Raw genomic sequence first — 10,802 nt, 5'->3', positions numbered from 1 at the left:
ATCCGTGTACCTTATGACTCCATCCTTTCCTCATTAAATCTCAAAGAATCTGACTCCAAATACTATCATCTCAGTAAGAACCAAGAATTCAAAGTGTGAATTATGACAGGGACACAAATCATTCCATAGCAGATGTATGGCTCCTTAGCAAATATTAAAACCATTTCGTTCTCCTGCTATGATCACAGATTGGCTAAGAAAAAAATCTGGAAAAGTGCTGTTTAGACCAAGTAAATAAGGAAACTAAATAATGACAGAGACAAGCTTGAAGAGGAACCAAATATTTCAGAGTAAGCCTTATTTATTTATTTATTTATTTATTTGCCAGGCAGAGTTAGACAGTGAGAGAGAGAGACAGAGTTATAGACAGTGAGAGAGAGACAGAGAGAAAGGTCTTCCTTCCGTTGGTTCACTCCCTTAATGGCCACTATGGCTGGAGTTACACAGATCTGAAATTAGGAGCCAGGTGCTTCCTCCCAGTCTCCCATGTGGGTGCAGGGACCCAAGAACTTGGGCCATCCTCCACTGCCTTCCCGGGCCACAGCAGAGAGGTGGACTGGAAGAGGAGCAACTGGGACTAGCACCTGGTGCCCCAACTGGGACTAGAACCCGGGGTGCTGGCGGCACAGGCACCGAGTGAGCCATGGCACCAGCACAAGCCTTATCTTTTTAAAAAAGTTTTTGTTTTATTTATTTGAAAGAGTGAAAGAGAGTGGGAGAGACAGACAGAAAGAATTCTTACATCCTCTGATTCACTCCCGCAAATGGCTGGGAATGTCAGAGCTGGATGAGGCAAAAGCCAGGATCCAGAAAATACATCCAGGTTCCCATGTGAGTTGCGGGGATTCAAGCATTTGGGTCATCCTCTACTTCCTTCCCAGGCCCATTAGCAGGGAGCTGGATTGGAGGTGGAGCAGCCAGGACTCAAAAAAGCACTCATATGTGTTGTGGGCAGTGGCTCAAACCACTGCACTACAACACTAGCCCAAATTACTAATATCTTTTAACATTCTTGAATAAGCCTTTGATACGTAGCAACTCAGATCTTTGAAAGATATGCTTAAGGGTTTCCTGATAATTTTTATCTTTCTTGTGAAGAAAACTTCAAACCTGTCACTTAGCAACAAGATTAACAATTAGAACAAGAATAAATATTATAAATTTAAATAAATGCTATTACTAATCAATGGAATCACTAAATACATAAACATATATATTCTAAAAATGAAAACATTAGGATAGCAATGTCATGTTAAAGGCAGATATATAGATCTGTGGTTCCTGGAAACCAGAGAATAATATTAATTGGTCTCTAGCCAATCTTGGGATCTCTGAAGGGAACACGATGATGATCTTGCATCATACTCCTAAGTAAGGTCTTTTGGGACAGAGTTATGACAAAAGCTTACAGATTGTTGCTGCTCAACCCACTTGTAGAAGAAATAGGAACACCCTCTCCCCATTACAACATGCAACTCAGTCTATAGGAACACCCTCTACCCAAGTAAGTTCAAAGAAAATATTAACTTGGGGTCAAGATAAGCATCTCAAAAAATAAGTATAATTGAATTTAGTGGACTTTGTAATAAACGATGTTAAGTGGCATTTTCCAGAATGAGACTAAATAATATTAACTGTAATTTAGTTATATGAGAGTACTTTCAAAAGTTCATGGAAATGTATTTAAATAATAAAAAAAACAGCTGAGCACAGATTTTTTTTAAATTTTTGAATACAATTCTCCTTTTAACCCAAATTCCATGAACTTTTAAAATTATCATTGTATGTATGTATGTTATAGAAATATATTTCTTATTAGTTTAAGATGAAAAAATCTGAGAATTTCAAGTTAAATCTATTAGAATGCTTGGAAATATTAAGTATTTAATATACTAGGTTGAAGTCTAAGACAAAACTTTCCTTCTCAGTTTCTGCAAAAGCTAATCATTTATCCAAATTCAGTTTACATATCAAAACTATGTCACTGGGGGCCGGAACTGTGGCATGGTGGGCTAATCCTTTGCCTGTGGTGCAGTCATCCCATGTGGTTGCTGTTTCTAGTCCCCGCTGCTCCTCTTTTGATCCAGCTCTCTACTATGTCCTGGGAAAGCATTAGAAGATGGCCCAGATACTTAGGCCCCTCCACCTGCGTGGGAGACCCAGAGGAGGTTCCTGTCTCCTGGCTTTGGATCAGCCCAGCTCCTGACATTGTTGCCATTCGAGGAGTGAACTAGTGGATGGAAGACCTTCCTCTGTTTCTCCCTCTCTATGTAGCTCTACCTCTCAAATAAATAAAATCTTAAAAAAATAATTTTTCAGCACTATGTTACTTAATATATTTGATATGTGTAAAAAATTAATTATGAATAAGGCATATAAACTGAAATGTTATTGAACATTTTCATATTTAATTTCTTATTGTCCAGCATTGAGAAGGAACTACATTAGCAAACGACAAAAAAAAAAATGTGGCTTGTACCAATGGAGTCCACAATCTATTAGGAGAAGGAATATGAAGATAGATGGCTGCTGTTTATGCAGGAGGATATGTAAATGAGGTACATATCTTGCATCTCCAGATGACAAAGATGAAAGGAGTTAACATAAGGTGGAAATTAAAAATCAGAGATGCATTTAAGGACAAACAGGATTTTTTCCCTTCAATTCACCAATCATAACTCTACCAGTAGAGATGTGCAAAGGGAAAAGTACATACAAAAGCAGGGAAGCATGTAAAGGCAGATCATATTTGAGGATTGCAAAACAATTACTCTAGTTAGATTACTGAGTGTTGGTTGTGACAAATGAGAAGAGATGTGGCTAGAATTTGAATGTAATGCATAATGGACTATAATGTAAAAATTCAAATAAAATATATTTTCAAGCGTAATTTATACTCTACCTTAGACATAAGGTGAAGTATCAAAGTGAACATGAAATTGGGCAGACACTACAGTCTTTTTTTTTTAAATTAAACTTTTATTTAATGAATATAAATTTCCAAAGTACAGCTTATGGGTTACAATGGCTTCCCCCTCCCGAAACTTCCCTCCCACCTGCAACCCTCCCCTTTCCTGCTCCCTCTCCCCTTCCAATCACATCATGATTCATTTTCAATTCTCTTTATATACAGAAGATCAGTTTAGTATATATTAGGTAATGATTTCAACAGTCTGCCCCCATATAGCAACACAAAGTGAAAAAAAATACTGTTGGAGTACTAGTTATAGCATTAAATAAGACTGTACAGCACTTTTTTTTTTTTTTTGACAGGCAGAGTGGATAGTGAGAGAGAGAGAGAGAGACAGAGAGAAAGGTCTTCCTTTTTACCATTGGTTCACCCTCCAATGGCAGCTGCGGCCCACGCATCGCGCTGATCCGATGGCAGGAGCCAGGTGCTTCTCCTGGTCTCCCATGCGGGTGCAGGGCCCAAAGACTTGGGCCATCCTCCACTGCACTCCCGGGCCATAGCAGAGAGCTGGCCTGGAAGAGGGGCAACCGGGATAGAATCTGGCGCCCCAACTGGGACTAGAACCCAGTGTGCCGGCGCCGCAAGGCGGAGGATTAGCCTGTTAAGCCATGGCGCTGGCTATGTACAGCACTTTAAAGACAGAGATCCTACATAATATTTTTTTAAAAAAATTAATTAATTTTCTATGCCATTTCCAATTTAACACCGGGTTTTTTTTTTTTTTTCATTTCCAATTATCTTTATATACAGAAGATCGATTCAGTATGTAATTAGTAAAGATCACATCAGTTTGTACCCACACAGAAACACAAAGTGTAAATATACTGTTTCAGTACTAGTTATAGCATCACTGCACATTAGACAACACATTAAGGACAGATCACACATGGGATGTAAGCACACAGTGACTCCTGTTGCTGACTTAACAATTTGACACTCCTGTTCATGGCGTCAGTAATCTCCCTAGGCTCTAGTCATGAGTTGCCAAGGCTATGGAAGCCTTTAGAGTTCACCGACTTTGATCTTTTTCCAACAGGGTCATAATCAAAGTGGAAGTTCTCTCCTCCCTACAGAGAAAGGTACCTCCTTCTTTGATGTCCCCGTTCTTTCCACTGGGATCTCACTCGCAGAGATCTTTCATTTAGGTCTTCTTCCTTTTTTTTTTTTTTCTTTTCCATGGTATCTTGGCTTTCCATGCCTACAATACTCTCATGGGCTCTTCAGCCAGATCCAAATGCCTTAAGGGCTGATTCTGAGGCCAGAGTGTAGTTTAAGACGTCTGCCATTCTATGAGTCTGCTGTGTATCCCACTTCCCATGTTGGATCTTTCTCTACCTTTTTGATTCTATCAGTTAGTATTAGCAGACATTAGTCTTGTTTGTGTGATCCCTTTGACTCTTAGACCTATCAGAGCCATCGGTTGTGAACTGAAATTGATCACTTGGACTAGTGAGATGCATTGGTACATGCCACCTTGATGGGATTGTATTGGAATCCCCTGGTACATTTCTAACGCCACCATTTAGGGCAAGTCTGATTGAGCATGTCCCAAACTGTACATCTCCTCCCTCTCTTTTTCCACTCTGAAATTTAACAGGGATCACTTTTCAGTTAAAATTTAAACACCTAAGAATAATTGTGTGTTAATTACAGAGTTCAACCACTAGTACTAGAACAACAACAACAACAACAACAAATACTAAAAAGGATAAAGTATTACATTGTACATCTAGAGTCAGGACAAGAGCTGATCAGGTCACTGTTTCTTATAGTATCCATTTCACTTCAACAGGTTTCCCCTTTGGTGCTCAGTTGTTGCCGATCAGGGAAAACAAATGATATTTGTGTCTTTGGGACTGGCTTAATTCACTCAGCATGATGTTTTCCAGATTCCTCCATCTTGTTGCAAATGACCGGGTTTCATTGTTCCTTACTGCTGTATAGTATTCTATGGAGTACATGTCCCATAATTTCTTTATCCAGTCTACTGTTGATGGGCATTTGGGTTGGTTCCAGGTCTTAGCTATTGTGAATTGAGCTGCAATAAACATTAATGTGCAGATGGCTTTTTTATTTGCCAAATTAATTTCCTTTGGGTAAATTCCAAGGAGTGGGATGGCTGGGTTGTATGGTAGGGTTATGTTCAGGTTTCTGAGGAATCTCCAGACTGACTTCCATAGTGGCTTAACCAGTTTGCATTCCCACCAACAGTGGGTTAGTGTCCCTTTTTCCCCACATCCTCTCCAGCATCTATTGTTGGTAGATTTCTGGATGTGAGCCATTCTCACCGGGGTGAGGTGAAACCTCATTGTGGTTTTGATTTGCATTTCTCTGATTGCTAGTGATCTTGAACATTTTTTCATGTTCCTGTTGGCCACTTGGATTTCCTCTTTTGAAAAATGTCTGTTGAGGCCCTTGGCCCATCTCTTAAGTGGGTTGTTTGTTTTGTTGTTGTTGAGTTTCTTGATTTCTTTGTAGATTCTGGTTATCAACCCTTTATCTGTAGTATAGTTTGCAAATATTTTTTCCCATTCTGTTGGTTGCCTCTTCACTTTCCTGACTGTTTCTTTTGAAGTACAGAAACTTCTCAATTTGATGCAATCCCAAATGTTAATTTTGGTTTTGACTGCCTGTGCTCCTGGGGTCTTTTCCAAGAAGTCTTTGCCTGTACCTATATCTTGCAGGGTTTCTCCAAAGCTCTCTAATAATTTGATGGTTTCGGGTCATAGATTTAAGTCTTTAATCCATGTTGAGTGAATATTGGTCTGTAATTCTCTTTCAGTGCTGCATCTTTTCCGGCTTAGGAATTAAGGTGATGCTGGCTTCATAGAAAGAATTTGGGAGGATTCCCTCTTTTTTGATTGCTCTGAATAGTTTGAGAAGAATTGGAGTTAGTTCTTCTCTAAATGTCTGGTAGAACTCAGCAGTGAATCCATCTGGTCCTGGGCTTTTCTTTGTTGGGAGGGCCTTTATTGTTGTTTCAATTTCTGTGTCAGTTATGGGTCTGTTTAGGTTTTCTATGTCTTCCTGGCTCAATTTAGGTAGGTTGTATGTGTCCAAGAATCTGACCATTTCTGATATATTTCCCTGTTTGCTGGCATACAAGTCCTTGTAGTAATTTCTGATGATTCTTTTTATTTCTGTGGTGTCTGTTGTTATGTTTCCATTTTCATCTCTGATCCTATTGATTCGGGTCTTTTCTCTTCTTTTTTTAGTTAGTTGGGCCAATGTGGTGTCAATTTTTTTACTTTTTCAAAAACCAGCTCCTCGTTTGGTTGATTTTTTGTAATGTTTTCTTTGGATTCAATCCTGTTGATTTCTTCTTTGATTTTAATTATTTCTCTTCTCCTACTGGGTTTGGATTTGGTTTGCTGCAGATTTTCTAGATCTTTGAGATGACTTGAAAGCTCATCTATTTGGTGCCTTTCCAATTTCTTGATGTAGGCACCTATTGATATAAAATTTCCTCTTAACACTGCTTTTATTGTATCCCATAAGTTTTGGTATGTTGTGCTGTTATCCTCATTTACTTCCATAGAATTTTTGATTTCTCTTTTAATTTCTTCTATGACCCATTGTTCATTCAGGAGCATGTTGTTCAATCTCCATGTGTTTGCACGTGTTCTAGGGATTCCCGAGTTGCTAATTTCCAATTTCATTCCTTTGTGGTCTGAGAAGCTGCATGGTATGATTCTAATTCTTTTGAATTTGCTGAGACTTGCTTTATGGCCTAGTATGTGGTCAATCCTAGAGAAGGTTCCATGTACTGCTGAGAAGAATGTATAGTCCTTAGATGTAGGATGAAATGTTCTGTAGATATCTGTTAGATCCATTTGGGCTATAGTGTCATTTAAATCTACTGCCTCCTTGTTGATCTTCTGTCCTGTTGATCTGTCTATCTCTGAGAGTGGAGTATTGCAGTCCCCCAGTACTATTGTATTGGGGTCTAAGTCTCCCTTTAAGTCCCTTAACAAGTCTTTTAAATAAGCTGGTGCCCTGTAATTAGGTGCATATACATTGATAATCGTTATATCTTCCTGTTGAATGGATCCCTTAATCATTATATAGTGCCCCTCTTTGTCTCTCCTAACAGTTTTTGTGGTAAAATTTATGTTATCTGATATTAAGATGGCTACTCCCGCTCTTTTTTTCATTTCTGTTGGCATGGTATATATTTTTTCCAGCCTTTCACTTTCAGTCTGTATGGATCATTGTTGGAAAGATGAGTTTCTTGTAAGCAGCAAAAAGATGGGTTTTGTTCCTTAACCCAATCTGCCAATCGGTGTCTTTTAACTGGACAGTTCAGGCCATTAACATTCAATGTGACTATTGAGAAGGAGTAACTTTGCCCTGTCATTTGCCAAAGATTTTTTCTAATATATGGTTTGAGATTCCTGTGATCTTTTGGTGTGAGGTTTCCTTCCTTTATCTTCTTTCATATTGGTTACCGTATTTCTGTGTTTCTGTGTGTAACACATCTTTAAGCATCTTTTGCAGGGCTGGACGAGTGGTGACAAATTCTTTCAATTTCTGTTTGCTGTGAAAGGTCTTTATTTCACCTTCATTCACAAATGAGAGCTTTGCAGGATATAATATTCTGGGCTGGCAGTTTTTCTCTCTTAGTACCTGGGCAATATCTCGCCATTCTCTCCTAGCTTGTAGGGTTTCTGATGAGAAGTCAGCTGTGAGTCTAATTGGAGATCCTCTGAGAGTAATCTGGAGTTTCTCTCCTGCACATTTTAGGATCTTTTCTTTGTGTTTCACTGTGGTGAGTATGATTACGACGTGTCGTGGTGAGGATCTCTTTTGATCATGTTTATTAGGGGTTCTATGAGCTTCCTGTACTAGGATGCCTCTGTTCTTCTCCAAACCTGGGAAATTTTCTGCTAGTATCTCACTAAAAAGGCCTTCTAATCCTTTCTCCCTCTCCATGCCTTCAGGAACTCCTAGAACCCGAATGTTGGGTTTTTTAATAATATCCTGTAGATTCCTGACAGTATTTTTTAGATTTCTGATTTCTTCTTCTTTTCTTTGATTTGACTGTTTCCTTTCCTGTCCTCTGTCTTCTAAGTCCCATATTCTCTCTTCTGCTTCACCCATTCTGTTTTTAAGGCTCTCTAATGTGTTTGCCATTTGATCTATTGCGTTTTTCATTTCATTGTGGTTTTTTTGTCACTATCACAGTTTCCTTTTCTACTAGTTGTTTCATTTCATTTTGATTCCTCCTTAATATTTCATTTTCACGAGAGAGATTTTCTATCTTGTCCATTAAGGATTTCTGTAGTTCAAGAATTTGTTTTTGAGAACTTCTTAATGTTCTTATCAATTTTTTGAGATCTGCTTCTTGCATTTCCTCTATCTCTTCATCTTCATAATCTTGGATTGGGGTGTCTTGTTCATTTGGGGGCATCATAGAGTCTTCCTTGCTCTTGTTACCTCGGTTTCTATGTTTGTTGTTTGGCATGTTGGAGATAATTTATGGGTTTTTTTGTTTGTTTGTTTTGTTTTTTGGCTGTGGTGTTTTTTTCTCTTATACTATGCCTCTAAGTGTGCTGTCTGCTTTGATGGATCCTTAGGGGCTGTGATGGGTGTGGCCAGAGAGCTATGCTTGATTCTTCATGTTTAAGGCTGTGCAAAAATTGACTCACCCAGATTGTTCACTCCCTTGCTCCTTGCTGGATCGCTCTCTCTCTCCAGACACTGCAGTCTTACCTGGTGACTCCAGATTTAAAGATCAAATTTCCAGCTTAAGAGATGTCTAGTTATTTCAAAAGGGAATTTGTATATTTATAGAAACACCAACAAAGATTTTAAAAAGCTAATATAATAATAAGTAGCAGTAGTGACTAATATAATCAGTGGTTGTCTTCAATTTAAAAAGTTGTAAACATATGTTTATGTATGTATTGGGAAAATGATAGAAAATATACATATACTCAGAAAAACTGTCTTTGGTTTCTGTGTTTAGGCTTTGCAAAGAATATGACTTTTGACGCATTCTTGTAAGATTTATCTCCCCATTTGTAAATATAACAAGAAATGTGGTAAACAACTATAAGGCATATTATTATATTGATATAAAATTATCCATTTCCAGCATTTTCATTATTGTAACCAAATGTAAAGATTGTATGCAATGCTATAATGATTTAACTGATACAATTCATGAACCTAGAGTCAAAGAATAAAAACTTCTAAGTATATCATCATTGCAGCGATGTGCATCATTATTTCGCACAGGTATGGTGACAGTTCTGTTAGAAATACATCACTGTAGAACAGTATTTTATTCGTGCTAACATTTATCAGTAAAAGTAGTTTTAAATATTTGAAAATTAATGCTAAATTTACATAGTGTAATACACACAGCTTTGAACAATTTGAAGACTGAGGACAAATGAGTTATGTGTATCCTAATAGCTCAACTTTATAAATGAAATTTTGGTTGGGGGAAATGTGTGTTTTTCATATAATACTTCCTTTGGCTCTTCATCTCATCCCCCTACACCAAGTGAAGTAATAACTAATATTACATTAACACTTTCAGATTAAAACTAAAGTTTCTTTTCAAGATAATAAGATATCAAAGTCATATATGGAAATGTTAAACTTGACCGACCTCTCTCTTTTTCCAGACTTGCTGAAAACAAATGGATCAGAAAAATTGTACTCAGGTGACAGAGTTTGTACTCGTGGGTCTCACGGATCGTCAGGTGTTGAAGATGCCCCTCTTTGTGGTATTCTTATCCATCTACCTTTTCACAGTGGTGGGCAACCTGGGCTTGATCCTAGTCATTAGAACAGATGCAAGACTCAATACACCGATGTATTTCTTCCTTAGCAACCTGGCTTTTGTTGATTTCTGTTATTCTTCTGTAATTACCCCCAAAATGCTTGGAAATTTCTTATACAAGCAAAATATTATATCCTTCAACGCATGTGCTGCTCAACTAGGCTGCTTTCTGGCCTTCATGACAGCTGAGTGCTTGCTCCTGGCTTCCATGGCCTATGATAGATACGTGGCTATATGCAACCCTCTCCTCTATATGGTTGTAATGTCTCCAGCAATCTGCATTCAGCTTGTAGCTGCCCCCTATACCTATAGCTTCCTGGTCGCACTATTTCATGCCATGCTAACCTTCCACCTCTGCTACTGCCAGTCCAACGTTGTCAATCATTTCTACTGTGATGACATGCCCCTCCTGAGGCTAACTTGCTCAGACACTCACTCCAAACAGCTCTGGATCTTTGCCTGTGCTGGTATCATGTTCATTTCCTCCCTTCTGATTGTCTTTGTCTCCTACGTGTTCATTATTTCTGCCATCTTGAAGATGCGCTCGGCTGAGGGCAGGCGCAAGGCCTTCTCCACATGTGGCTCCCACATGCTGGCGGTCACCATATTCTACGGAACCTTGATCTTCATGTACTTACAGCCCAGCTCTAACCATTCTCTTGACACGGATAAGATGGCCTCTGTCTTCTACACAGTGATCATCCCCATGTTAAACCCCTTGATCTACAGTCTCCGGAACAAGGAAGTGAAAGAAGCTGTGAAGAAAGTGGTCCTCCATAGAAACTGGGCTTTTATGTTCATTAAATTAAGAAAATGATTTGAATATTGATAGACTACTCTTTATGTTCTGATTTTTCCCCTCTATAAAACTGTTAGCAATGGCTGTTTCTAATATGTGATCTTACACAGATCTGATCCATATAGACAAATTTTCTGGAGATTTCTACTCAGGATGTGATTTCAGATTGAAAGCATTTGTAAGAATTTACACATCTTCTCTCAGTTTTCAAGTAAGAAGAGCATGGAAAGTAATTGTGT

At 38.4% G+C, this 10,802-nt stretch overlaps 1 protein-coding gene across 1 annotated transcript; it reads left to right on the top strand.

Moving 5' to 3' along the window:
* The first annotated feature begins 9,621 nt into the window (after positions 1–9,621).
* LOC133764251 (olfactory receptor 8U9) lies at positions 9,622–10,581 on the top strand. The gene has a single exon (XM_062197924.1). The coding sequence runs from the start codon at positions 9,622–9,624 to the stop codon at positions 10,579–10,581; it is 960 nt and encodes a 319-aa protein (XP_062053908.1).
* The last annotated feature ends 221 nt before the right edge of the window (positions 10,582–10,802 follow it).

This window comes from Lepus europaeus, chromosome 7 (genome assembly GCF_033115175.1).
Source record: "Lepus europaeus isolate LE1 chromosome 7, mLepTim1.pri, whole genome shotgun sequence".
NCBI classification, from domain to species: domain Eukaryota; kingdom Metazoa; phylum Chordata; class Mammalia; order Lagomorpha; family Leporidae; genus Lepus; species Lepus europaeus.
This window is presented reverse-complemented; position numbering and strand designations above follow the sequence as displayed.

Coding starts and splice junctions, on each gene's coding strand:
- LOC133764251 (XM_062197924.1), top strand. CDS start 9,622: ATGGATCAGAAAAATTGTACTCAGGTGACAGAGTTTGTACTCGTGGGT.